General features: G+C 34.9%; 2 protein-coding genes and 1 pseudogene across 3 annotated transcripts; 1 reads left to right on the top strand and 2 right to left on the bottom strand.

The window, feature by feature from the left end:
- Nucleotides 1-3,526: 3,526 nt before the first annotated feature.
- On the top strand, nt 3,527-7,160 carry LOC120192045 (hsp70-Hsp90 organizing protein 3-like). Of its 2 annotated transcripts, none has more exons than XM_039194896.1 (7): nt 3,527-4,495; nt 5,424-5,712; nt 5,940-6,025; nt 6,122-6,345; nt 6,438-6,504; nt 6,599-6,696; nt 6,762-6,789. In XM_039194896.1, exons 1-7 carry the CDS (start codon nt 3,593-3,595, stop codon nt 6,772-6,774), a joined length of 1,680 nt encoding a protein of 559 aa, XP_039050827.1. In that variant the 5' UTR covers nt 3,527-3,592; the 3' UTR covers nt 6,775-6,789. The 2 variants fall into 2 exon arrangements, with proteins under 2 accessions (XP_039050827.1, XP_039050826.1); XM_039194895.1 differs by lacking the exon at nt 6,762-6,789 and adding an exon at nt 6,948-7,160 and having other exon boundaries at nt 3,528-4,495; nt 6,599-6,658.
- Nucleotides 7,161-7,320: 160 nt separating this feature from the next.
- Nucleotides 7,321-9,428, bottom strand: LOC120191839 (annotated as a pseudogene).
- A 310-nt stretch (nt 9,429-9,738) lies between these two features.
- On the bottom strand, nt 9,739-13,090 carry LOC120192177 (monocopper oxidase-like protein SKU5). The gene is made up of 9 exons (XM_039195009.1): nt 12,770-13,090; nt 12,287-12,396; nt 11,920-12,190; nt 11,679-11,817; nt 11,142-11,508; nt 10,630-10,995; nt 10,458-10,536; nt 10,047-10,246; nt 9,739-9,958 (listed from the first exon to the last, which is right to left on the bottom strand). The coding sequence occupies exons 1-9, from the start codon at nt 12,908-12,910 to the stop codon at nt 9,862-9,864; spliced, it is 1,770 nt and encodes a 589-aa protein (XP_039050940.1). The 5' UTR covers nt 12,911-13,090; the 3' UTR covers nt 9,739-9,861.
- Nucleotides 13,091-13,993: the final 903 nt, after the last annotated feature.

Genomic DNA, 13,993 nt, shown 5'->3' with positions numbered 1-13,993 from the left:
AGCACATGGGATCCCCAGAGGAAATGAAAAATCACCATATTTAGTAATACATTGTTCGACATCAAATTGCTCCATCAAGGATCGGCACAATTCCCTCTGAATAGGTTGATCCCTTACTATTACCAATAATCCAAACCCCATTTCTCCAAGCACATTCAACTAACCCTTCTCTTTAAGGTGTTTAATTAATGAATTCACCGTTTTAATGATGCACCTTATCGACACTTCCTACATTTTTTAACAATATATAATGTTATAGTTCTTATATATTTTGTATCAACGTATTTATAAGTTTAATGAATACTTTCTTTTTCATGTGCTTTCCTCTATTCTTTGTATTCTTCACTATCCATCTTTAACTGTGCGATGTAAGGTTCCTTATCAGCATCACTCATCGAATTCCATTTCTCCAACACATAATTTCTCACTTAATATTAAGCATAAACGTTTCTTAATCAATACATTAATGCTAAATAATACTCAATGTCAATTTCAATTTACATATCGAACCAATGTGTTCGTCACATTCCTTCATCCTTTGGCATTTGATCATACTGTCAATATTTAAAATTTGTAATCAATTTAAAGTTCTTAAATACTTTAATCCAATTACCATTTCAACAATAATAACAAAAAGACATTGATACTTACTAGAAGTACATATATCCACCCTTTGATTGCTTTCGAATCTAGGCCTCAATTTCAACGTCATCTTCACCACCAACAATTCCAAGATCCTTTGACTTCATTTTTTCTTCATATATCAGTTTACACAAATCAAATCAAATACAGGTTACATACACTTTATTCAATATACAAATATCGATAACTACTCTTGTAGTAAAACGGTTTCCTTCAAAAGAATTTGAATGGCCACTACAACAAGTGTCGACGCATTTATACAACCTACAATATCATTTTCTACCTATAATATTATAAACATGTATCTATATTTATTTTCTACCTATAATATTATATAATCGGTCTCAGATCCTTCTTGGCTTCGATTTGAAATCCCCAAACCAAACCCAAAAACCCTAATCCCTATTTCCTTCAAACGAATGAGAACACTCAATACTCCAAGTATCTGCACATTTATACAACATATAATATCATTTTCTACCTATAATATTTAATAAAAGTATCGATATTTATATTTTACCTAGAATATCACTTTCTACCTATAATCGGACTCAAATACTTCTTTACTCCAAAACCCTAAACAATACATAAAACCCCTATTTTCAATTACTGTAATAATAAAAAACTAGAGTTTCGACAACGTACTTTTCGATTCGACTGCATCAACAAACAAACAAACTTCGCTTTAGAAACGCCTTCTGAAATGCAGCAACAATTACGCTTCGATTTAAAAAACTCGTCCGTTCTATCTATTTTTCATAGGATATTTAAATATGCCCTTTATATTTTCACCACATATATTATTTATATTTAATCGATACAACTAACAAAGTGTCGATACTTTTATGTCAGGTGTCGATACTTTTGATAGTATAATTACCTCTTTTTTTGAAAGTATCGATAATTTATTACGCGTACTTATTAAAATATCAACACTTTCAATATATCTGGTAGCGCTTTACCGTTTTTGTCATTTCGAGACCAGTTTTGTCATATTTTTACTTGTTATATCGTTATGGATCGATACATTTTTATAAAGTATCGACACTTTATAGGCGCTAAAACTGCTTCTCTTTTAAATCCACAAAGTGTTGATACTTATATTAATGTATCGACACTTTCAATATATTCGATTGCTCTATACCGATTTTGTCATATTTTTACTTGTTATATCGTTGTGGATCGATACATTGTTATAAAGTATCGACACTTTATAGACTCTAAAATTGTTTCTCTTTTAAATTCACAAAGTGTCGATACTTATATTAAAGTATCGACACTTTCAATATATTTGGTCGCTCTACACCGATTTTCTCCTTTAGAGTCCGATTTTGCCATATTTTTACCTGTTATATCGTTGTGGATCGATACATTGTTATAAAGTATCGATACTTTATAAACACTAAAACTGCTTCTCTTTTAAATTCACAAAGTGTCGATACTTATATTAAAGTATCAACACTTTCAATATATCCGGTAGCGCTTTACCGGTTTTGTCTTTTCGAGACCGATTTTGTCATATTTTTATCTGTTATATTAATATGGATCGATATATTTTTATAAAGTATCGACATAAATCGACAAGCTAAGTTTATCAGTTGCCAAATTTTTTAATATTTCTTCATCATTTAGGCCTACTACATTATTATTACTCAATATTTCCAATAACGCTAAACCAAATTTATTAAATATATTTTAATATATCCGATAACGCCGTATATTAACCTGCCTTTTATGAGAGAATCCCATATTTTTTTCATAGTTTGGGCTCTTCGTTTTTTCATTCCTTTCGTCTTGGTTTAACTTGTGCCCTTTACGTCTGAATGTATTTTCAAAGACACTTTTTGCATTACGTGAATTTACTTTACGTGAAAAAAGAAGTATTAATTCAAAAAGTAATTTAAAATGAATGCTAGTTTTATATTAATTTTTATTTTGACGGTATTTAAGTAAAAAAATAAGGGTAAACTACATGTTTAGTATATAAATTATCAGTTTTAATCTGTTTCAGTATATAAACTTTCATTTTTTCAAAATCATACCTAACATTTGATTTTTATTTCATTTTAGTGTCATACTGTTAAAAACTTAACGGACGGGCTCACCGGTTACAACATCTACAGTTGTCGACCGTCGCGTCTACAGTTGTCGGTTGTCGAATCCGTCAATCGAAGAAGCCCAAACTTTTTAGCCCACACCTTTTCAATCCCTAAATGTTTAGTATGTAAATTATATGTTTTAATATGTTTTAGTATATAAACTTTCATTTTTTTCAAAATCATACCTAACATTTGATTTTTGTTTCATTTTAGTATCATGCCGTTAAAAATTTAACGGACGGGCCCACCGGTTACGACAGTCGCATCTACAGTTGTCGGTTGTCGAATCCGTCAATTGATGAAGCCCAAACTTTTCGATCCCTAAATGCAATTTCGACCTCCATTTTACAGGAAAACACCTTAATCTCCCCAAATCAATGATGAATTCTTCTATTTCTTCATCATTCAATCTCCATGATCATTGTTCAATGGGTCTGAAACTAGACTATGTTGGTCGACTCGTCATTCTCTTATGGTCCACTGTTCCAATTAGTTGTCCGTCCATTGGAGCTATGCCACGTCAGCTCGTCCGTTAAGTTTTAAGGACGGGTACGAACATAAAAAAACTAAATGTTAGGTATGATTTAAAAAAATGAAAGTTTAAGTATTAAAACATATCAAAACTGATAGTTTAGTTACTAAATGTGTAGTTTACCCAAAAACAATTGTGTCATTTTATATAGTTCGAAAATTAATTTATTAGGTTTATGGTATAGCACAAGTACCGATCAAGCAATTTAACCAGTACTAAAACGCACAAGAAGCTTCCAGAACAAGCAGACATCTCTTGTCTATCCTCTTCTAGATCCAAATCCAAACCCCATAATCAAAGCTTCTAATTTCATTTTACAATGGCCGATGAAGCAAAAGCGAAAGGCAACGCCGCCTTTTCTTCCGGCGATTTCAACACCGCCGTCAAACACTTCACTGACGCTATAAACCTTTCTCCGACCAACCACGTCCTTTACTCCAACCGCTCCGCCGCTTACGCTTCCCTCCATCAATACGATGTCGCATTATCCGACGCCAAGAAAACCGTCGATCTTAAACCGGACTGGTCGAAAGGTTACAGCAGGCTCGGCGCGGCTCACCTCGGTTTGCACCAATACCAAGAAGCTGTTTCGGCATACAAAAAGGGCCTTGAGATTGATCCTAATAATGAAGCATTGAAATCCGGCTTGGTTGATGCTCAATCGGCGGCGACAGCTTCGGCTTCTCGAGCTAGGTCAGCGCAGCCGCCGAACCCATTCGGTGACGCTTTTCAGGGGCCGGAGATGTGGGCTAAATTGACGGCGGATCCGACTACTAGGGCATTTTTACAGCAACCGGATTTTGTTAAAGCGATGCAGGAGATTCAGAGGAATCCTAGCAAATTGAATGAGCATTTGAAAGATCATAGAGTTATGCAAGCTCTGGGTGTTTTGTTGAATGTTAAGTTTGCACATGGTGGTGGGGATGACATGGAGGTTCCAGAGGCGGAGACACCTTCATCCTCGAAGCCTTCGCAATCTTCTAAGGAGGAGGCGAAGAAGCCGGAGCCTGTGCCTGAACCGGAACCGATGGAAATCACTGAAGAAGAGAAGAAGAAAGAGAAGAAGGAGAAAGCTTTGAAGGAAAAGGAAACTGGAAATGCTGCATACAAAAAGAAAGACTTTGAAACGGCTATTAAACATTACACAAAAGCAATGGAGATTGATGATGAAGATGTTTCATATATCACCAATCGAGCTGCTGTTTATTTGGAAATGGGAAAGGTATGGTTATTTACTACTATAAAATTTACTTATTGCTATGAACTTTATAAAAATGTCGAAATTGTTGGTTGATTAACATTCATACTGATATCATTTCAGATTATGGAATAATTAACGACTATATTTTACTTTAACGGAATGATTATCACTGTTACGTCCCTTCTGCTCTAAGATGTTTCCCTGTTTTTACAAGCACTCTAATAGTGGTTATAAAATTGCGTCTTGAATGGTTTGTTAGCATGATTATCGAGTATTATTTCACTACGGCATGATTGTGTATGTTGTCATTCATTGCTTAGTGTTCAGAATGTATCATATCTGCTTTTAAAAACTAAAATAATTACTTCTTTCAGTGTAATTATTGCTATGAACTTCATAAAAAATGTGGATTTTGTTGCTTGATTACATTCATGCTAATATCATTTCAGACTTCAAAGTATAAAATAATTAATGAATACATATTTACCTTTAACAGATTAATTTCACTTTTGGCTCTCTTCAGCTCTGTAAGATGATTCTCTGTTTTTACAAGCACTCTAATCGTGGTTTTATTATGTTCTGTCATGTGTTGCTAAGTGAGCAGAATGTATAAATCTGCTTAATTATGTTGGTATTGAGCATGAGTTTATACATGCACAAATACATTTTTTGTTCTTCAAAAGATAACATGAGGTGACAGTGGATGGGTGAGGAAAGGCCTAGCTCTTCCTCCTGAATAAGGATTTTCCTTATCCTCTTTCTGGCCACAAGAGATTTGAAATTTTTTGGTCTGGAAAGATGTCAAGTGCTATCATAATTAATTTATTATGTTTTGGCTCCCATAATTTTTACTGAACCTAATAAGATAATACTCCCATTTGTTCACTATAGGTTATATGCATATCTAACTTCAATCCCTTTTCTTGTTTTCGGTCCTTGTTGAGTGCAGTATGAGGACTGCATTAAGGATTGTGACAAGGCTGTTGAAAGAGGTAGAGAGCTTAGAGCAGATTATAAAATGATAGCGAAAGCTTTGACTAGGAAGGGAACTGCTTTTGTGAAGATGGCTAAATGCTCAAAGGATTATGAACCGGCTATTGAGACTTTCCAGAAAGCTCTTACAGAGCATCGCAATCCAGACACATTGAAGAAACTAAATGATGCTGAAAAGGCCAAGAAAGAATTAGAGCAGCAGGAATATTTTGATCCAAAGATAGCCGTTGAGGAGCGTGAGGAAGGTATTCATTAACAGTTTGCGTGTTGCATTCAGTGGTATCTTTATTGTTGTTTGTTCTTTTCTCTGCTTTGTGTGTCTTGCTACTGGTATTTCCTAGGTTATGCTGCATCTTGCTATCATATTCATTTAAGTTTGGTCCAAGTCTGTAATATTCATGTCGGAGTGGGCAAAAGTAGTAGTCCCCCTAACATGTTTATCTGTTGACTTATTGAATATAATTATATGCAGGGAATGAATGTTTCAAGCAGCAGAAGTATCCTGAGGCTGTGAAGCATTATACAGAGTCATTGAGAAGAAATCCCAAAGATCCGAAGGTGAGAAGTCTTATTCTGTTTTTGTTTGTTTGTTGGTAACAAATACATACAGGGTGGCATCATACGTACTGTTGAAATGCATTTTGGCACTGTCAGGCATACAGCAATAGAGCTGCATGCTACACAAAGTTGGGTGCTTTGCCCGATGGATTGAAAGATGCTGAGAAGTGCATCGAGCTTGATCCAACATTTTCTAAGGGTTACACAAGAAAGGGAGCTGTTCAGTTCTTCATGAAGGAGTATGACAAAGCTTTAGAAACATACCAGGAAGGGTTGAAACACGACCCCAATAACCAGGAATTGCTTGATGGTGTTAGAAGGTATGTGACTTTCTGCTTCAGATGTTCGGTTCCATGTTTGTTTTTTCTGCAGTGTCATATATAACCGTCTGTTTCCCTCAATCATTTTGCAGATGTGTAGAACAGATTAACAAAGCTAGTCGAGGTGATTTGAGTCCTGAAGAATTGAAGGAAAGACAGGTAAGTATTTCAATCTTCTTTTATGTTGTTTAAACTTACGCTTTAAAAGCTGTTTAGGAGACCACAATAATGTTATATCGGTGTAATGTTGCAGGCCAAAGCAATGCAAGATCCAGAAATCCAAAACATTCTCTCGGATCCAGTCATGAGACAGGTAATGACTGAAAATTCATTGGTTTTGCTGCGCATGACCTGTAGGTTGATTGGATTTGGGTTCTTTTTTGTTTATATAGTTTAGGGATAAATACCAAAACTAGACATGAACTTTGATTTTGACTCAATTATGTACATTTTAAAAAGTATATTAAATTTGATAGAAACAATTATTTGTGTTTGATAACAATTCTAGTAATTTATGAAAATCAAATGAAATCAAAAGTTGATGTATAGCATTGCACATTTGAGCAAAGTTGATTGCTGAGAAATGTTTGGGATGTGGGCAGGTGCTGGTTGATTTCGAGGAGAACCCAAAGGCAGCACAGGAGCACACAAAGAATCCTATGGTGATGAACAAGATTCAGAAGCTCATCTCTGCCGGTATTGTCCAGATGAGATAAATGTGACCCAAAACTCTTTTTTTCAGTAAATCTGTACTTTAAATCTGTACTTTAATTTGAATTCGAATGGATAAAAGTGGTTCGAGTTGGAATTTTTCAGTCAGTTTTGTTAAATTTTCCAAGCAAGTCAAGCTTGCAACTTTGTTTTGAGCAAATCAACATGAAACAATTAAGAATGTATTTTCATCTTTTAAAGTAATGTCTCGTATTATATCAATTTGGTTCTACTATGAAATGGATTAATTATGTCGAACACCTATTCACATGAATTTATCCAATTTGATTCACGATTGGAAGAGATCATTAACAGCGACGGTGTGTTCTCCGCCGGCAATCTGCTATTCTCATTTTAACCTTATGAAAATCCGAAATCCCACAAGGCAACGTGATCCCACCCAATTGATTCAACCCGTATACCTGCTCCGAATCCTTCAATAACTCTCCAAATAGCGGGTGATTTAAGCAGATACAGGCACTACCACCCTCCTCGTGTCGCCTTCTGATTCTCCCACGTACACGGCAAGATGCCCCTTTGGTACCCCAACTCTCTTGGTCCCCTCCTCACCAAATCGGATATAGCCGTTATCCGAATTAGAATCACAAAGCCAACATTGAAGAAACCGGCCGAAAGAGCGGATTTTGGAAAACGGGTTGTAGCTTGTCGTCGGATGTCCCAAGAAACCATCACCGAAATTTCTACTTCCCAGTCGGAGTATCCATTTGAAAACCTTCGGTAGCTTGAACCCTCTTAGCTTTCTTCATAATCCCTTATAGTTGAACGAAAAAGAATCAAACGGGTAGTGTTGAAATCTGAATTTGAGGAATGGGTTATCGTCGGAGGTATGAGAATCGCAGCAAAGAACGCCTCTGTTTTGACGTTCTATTCTACGAGAATTTTGAGTTTAGATAGGAGACGGAGAAATGTTTTATTTATTTATAGGAGACACTTTTGGTGTTGTCTCATTGTACAAAAATATCGTTTTTGGACGGTGCCGCTAACGGTCGCTCTATGGTGTCCAAAAGAGGGTCAAACCGTATAAAATGTGTGTTTTCGGATAATATCTTACTACATAAATTTTATATAATGTCAAATCTTTTATTAAATTCATTACATTAATCTTTTATAAGGAGAAGCGTTGTGTCGAATGAAAGTTGAGATACAACATTAAAATCCATCAAACGATATTAGTGATAAAAATGAAAATTATTCTTTTCAGTGATCTATGATTCGAACAATTATATCTATAGAGTGTGTACATATTGTCAATAATTAAAAAGATCATAAATAAATACTATCTTGTAATTATACAAACTCTTAAAAAAAGAAATTTAACACCAATCAAGATTAAAATAAATTTTTTTATTGATATATTGTAAATTTAGTTTGATTAATTTTAACTATTAAGTTTTAACAACTTTTTTTAAAAAATATTATGATATATCACGCATCGATCATGCAATATGAAATTTATAGACATTTTAAAAGAAAATTTTAAAAGAAACTACTATTAAAATTCTAAAATAATTTTTAAAAATTTATTCAATCGTGTGGAGACATGTGGTAGAAACTGATCTAAAGAAATTATATTAAATTTATCTATTAATATTGATCAAAGGAATAAATTGATAAAATTTTAAAAAAAAGTGTAAAAAAATTTAACGAGGGAAAAAGTACAAAGACCCAATTTTTTCCTCAAAAATTTAAAGGATTAAGTTAAAATATAAAAATAGTAATAATTTTGTATACATTTTAACGCAATTATAGTGTAAAATTAGAAAATGTGTTTGACCACGTTGAAAATGTGGCGTTAAGGAATAATGGACCACGAGTAAAAATTGATAAGATTCTTTGGAGGTCGATCTCTCAAGAGAACCACACGTTCTTTGGAGTATGTTGTTTCAAAATCAACACATGCACAATTAATTATAAACAAATCAAGCTAATGAATCTTTTTTATTATTATAATTTAATTTTAAATAATAAAATTCAAATTGAATCTAATAAACTTATTCTAGTTAAAAATTAAATAAAACATTCTTAAAAGTATGATCATATATCAAATTAGAACCAGAAAAATATTTAAGACCACTTATAATTAAAAATTCTTTTAAAATAAAATAAGACAAAAAGTAACATGATAAACTTAATTTGATAATTCATTTGTTACTATCTTGAATTTATCATTTTAAAAAGTAATTTTTATGCATTTTTAAAGAATTTTTAATATATATATATATATATATTGTAATTTTTGTTGAAAAAGACCTAATTGCATATTTTTACTACCCCTGATAGCCTGCATTGTGATGGACCGTATCAATCCAACGTTATTATTTTATGTTGTGCTACAATGGACCATTAGCCATCATTGATATATATATATATATATATATGCATGCGTGAACACGTAGATGTATGTTAAGAATGTATGCATGCATGAACATGTAGATGTATGCTAAGAGTGTATGCATGTATAAACATGTAGAGGTATGCTAGTGTATGCATGCATGGACACGTTGATGTATGTTAAGAGTGTAGTCATGCATGAACACGTAGATGTATGCTAGAGTAGTAGATGTATACTAGAGGGTATGCCTGCATGCATGAGAGAACTTCAACAAAGTCTGGAAAGATGCTGATATAAAATTGACCAAAAAATAATAATAATGGAACTGACCAAAACAACCCAATATTCATATCAACAATACTACAATTGCACATCTAAAAACATACAAACACAAACCTTACGTGTGAAGCAAGGTTTTCGGACAAGCACAAACCACTCGAAAAGAAAGGTACCTAGCGGGAAACGAGAAACAGTCTCGAGGCAATCATCAGCACGGAGAAGAACAGCTTCGATCTGATTGATGTAGCCAATGAGGTGACATCCTGCGGCCTGAAAAAGAAACCGAAGTAGAACCGTCACCCGTCGTCATTCATTCTTTTTAAAGCCTTTCAGAATGCGAAGGACTTGTTTTGCTTACTTTTGTAATTTGCTGAGAGAGCCGCAAAAGAGGGCATTGGCAGGCATAGGCAACTCGGTTTTGTTCGTAGCTTCGGGGTTGACAACCCTGACATACGTTTCTTGGCCAAGATACCATGAGTCGAGGTTTTCGGTTCTAATATTCCAGACTCCAACATTGTCGAGTGATATCAAGATTGCGGTCCAAGCACCTGGATAAACCTACAATGACCGAGACACGAGGGATCTCAGACCAAGGTTTGATGCTTAATGCATGAATATCACCACAAACAATAGTTGTCCGTAAACAAAATCAGGAATTAAAACTACCCGAAAAAACCGAAAACAACTTGCATATCAGAGTCTAAACAGTGTTCTTTACTAGATATTACCATGTCAAAGCACAAATAATATGAACTTTCAAAAGCCTTACCTGTGTTGTGGAGCGGGCAATCCCATCCCATTTATTATATGTGCCCCTGCTATTCTCCGACCACTCACCGTAATCCATTCTGCGACAACATAATGACAAGTTAGTGTTGAAAATCATAGTGCATAACGATGTGCTAACATACAGAGATGTGTTCGGGAAAACAGATTCCTACCCGACAACAAAAAACGCATATCCGCTCATGTGATAGGTATGCATCTTGGTGTCATTGTTCTGTAGGATGACTTCCATAAATCCCCTATATGTTCCGTTAATAACGGATGTTTCAATTTTAGGTGGCCCTGTAAGTGGTCTATTGGGAAAGTCTAGCTTATAAACTCCCATAAGCTTAAACTGGTCTGCAAGCCGGATTGGTGTAGCAGGATTGGCAAAGGATATCCCGCTGAGCGTTGCTCGTCTTTTCCCATCGATAGTCTCCGGTGGCTTGTTTCTCAAAACATAAATTTCAGTCACATTGATTGAACCGTATCTAAATGATCCCTGTGGGTTCGGGCGAGCACCACTGGCAGATACATTCCATCTGCATAATTTAACCACACAAAGTAAGAATACATAACCAAGTAAACTTAAAGACAAATTGTTTTTAACAAGATACCCATTACAAGCAAAAAACACGACGTGTGTGAGAAATGTGCTCATGCTTTTGAACCAGGAAGGAGAACGAACCTGATAGATCTAGCTTGGTTCATTGAAAAGGTTTTGTCGTATTCATCCTGCGGTGGGTCGGGGAGTGGACCAGCTGCTTTTCCTTTCGAATTAGAATAACGCAAAATGGCAACACCGGTAACTCGTTTCCACTGTGATTCATTCACAAACCTCGCACTTGCAACGATGTAGTAATCGCTACTAGCATTCTGATCCGTTGTAAGCAGAAACGAGTAAGACTGTCCTACATGTATGTCTAAGCTAGTGTAGTTCTGTTGCACCGTATATGATCCCTCAGTCTCCGCAAGAAGTAAATTATGGCTCTGAATCCTGAAATTCAAGGAGGTCGATATTCCCACATTGTGAACTCGAAGGCGGTAAGTTTTCCCTGCCAATGCATAAAATTTGAGGGTCAGTGTATCTTTAACTTGCCACTAAATAAGTATCCAATACTCCATTTTAGTCTCTAAAACGAAGCAATTGAACTAACATATTCAGAAATGAGTAGCAGTTAAGCTAATCATCATAAGTAAACAATGCCTTGTATGAAACAATCACCTGGATGGACGTTAATTGTTTCATAATCGATCCCATCAGGTACAAGAGTATCGTTATATCGGTAAGGTCCTTTGCCATTAATAAGAACACCATCCGGCATCCCTAGATCTTTTCCAGCATCAAGCGCCTTTCTCAAAACCTACAATCCACAAGGTATCCTCATTAGACACACCAACATTATATCCTACACCCCCCAAATCTTAAATCAAATACATATATACAATGATAACATTATACGAACCGTATGATTCCGTGTGTACCAATCACCAATCAAAATGGTAATATCCTCAACAGGGGTGTCGAAAGGAATAGGAATAATCTCTCTATTGTTGATAATAAAGCTACCAAAACCACCAGCCGCCCTTTGGAAATGCAGCGATGGGAAATAGAAGAAGCTCCCGATTTGGTCCTTAACTTGGAACTGATAAGTCCAATTCCACTTAGGCGGGATCGGACAATTAGTACCGAGCAGACCATCTTGCCATGAACTACGCCTCTGTTGAATCCCGGACCTAAAACAAAATGCCAAACATTCAACCAATCCATCCATCTTTGCATCTTGACATCACTCTAACAAACACAGACTGCAAAATTAAGTAAGATCCTACCAATGCATGAGTAAACTCTCGTCCAATTTGTTTCGAACATTGACGACGATGTTGTAGTTAGTAGTCGCATTGATGGTAGGGCCTGGAAACTTGTTATTTACAGCAATAATCTACAAAGTAACACAAGATAAAGCAACAATTAACACAGTTCAGATAGATCCACAACAACGTTACTCTCAAACCTCAAATAATTAAGCACATTTCCAAGCAAAAAGGAGCTACATTTTTTTTGTAGATCTGAAACTAAAAGTTTCTATTTATAGCAATAACCTACAAAGTAATGCAACATTACCCTAAACCTCACTTAACTAAACAAAGTTCAAGTAAAAAAGAAGCTACATTTTCTATCTTTTTTGTTAGATCTGGATCTAAAAGTTGAAGCTTTAAGCTGTTTAAAGGCAACCCATTTCTCAACCAAGAAAGTTGATAAAAAACAACATAAAATAAATGTGCTGAAAACAGTAGTGAAAACAGAGCATAGACCTGTTGGGGAACACCCAAAGGGGAAGCAGTGATGTAAGAGACCTCAAAATCGTAGGTAACAAAGGGATCCTCAGCAAAACACAAGCTTGAAAGCAGAGCAACGTGGAGAAGAAACAAACCCCAGAACCTACTCAAAGTCATGCTTCTCAAAAATAAATTCTCCTTGTTGGGATTTTTTTTGTCTTACAAAATTTGTTAGATAAAAAATATTTGTTCAAAAGTTGAAAACTTTGGCAGGGTTTTACATTATCTGGTAGGCAAAAGAGTAAAAGAAGGAGAAGGAGCCAGAGGGTCTAATCTAAAGATGGAAACTTTGAACAAGAGAGCAAAAGAATTTGTGCTTTACGAGTTGGATTTTTTTTAATTTAAAAAAAAAAAGCACTTTTGTTATGATTCAAATAATAATAAAAAACTCAAAAGCATTAGATTTGTCGGACGCTGGCCATCATTCAATTACAACTAAAGTGGAAGAGAGAGAAGCCGTGGGATCATAAAGGGGCAGATATTTGGAGAGGGAAACATTGGGTGACAGGCAGGCCGTGTAGCCAGCTCTCAGCTCAACATTTAAGTGACAAAAATGTCAATTTTTTTGTCTTTTATTAACGGTCTAATATTGCCCCCACTCTCTGTATTTCTCATATCTTTTAAATTTTGTCCATTTGCCTGTTAGTCTATGTTCGACATTTATAACTATTTTTTCTAATAATATCATCTTTAAAATTCAAACTTAAATTCTGTATTAGAGTGTGTATTATGCTTTACTCCTACACTTGACATTTGTTGGTGTGCATAGATAAATCGAGGGAGACGGGTGAGGGTAATCACTTTTCTATGTGTTTTCTATTAAAATTATATTTTCATCTCTCTTATAATTTTATAAATTCATTCTTTCTTAAAATTCTAAAATTTTACCTCCTAACATAAAATCTTGTGTCCGTCCATGTTGGTGCCATCCCTTTTCATTTCATGTCAAACTTGAATATATGTTATAGGTTGAAATTTATCTTTTTAATTAAAGCATTTAAATATCAAAGTGTTTCATATTCAAATCTAACATAAGTATATTAGTAATGTTAATAATTGGGATGAGCAAAGGGACTAAATTTCATGAATTAGAAAATGGAGACTAACTTTTAAACATTAGAAACGCACAGGGACTGCATGCAGAACTAAACCTTTATTAACAAAGCTTACGCGTTGTTAAACTTGTTCGTATGATAAAAG

Source organism: Hibiscus syriacus, unplaced genomic scaffold (assembly GCF_006381635.1).
Source record: "Hibiscus syriacus cultivar Baekdansim isolate YM2019G1 unplaced genomic scaffold, ASM638163v2 tig00116971_pilon, whole genome shotgun sequence".
NCBI lineage: Eukaryota > Viridiplantae > Streptophyta > Magnoliopsida > Malvales > Malvaceae > Hibiscus > Hibiscus syriacus.
Note: the sequence above shows the minus strand (reverse complement) of the source record. Positions and strands in the feature narration are given on the sequence as shown.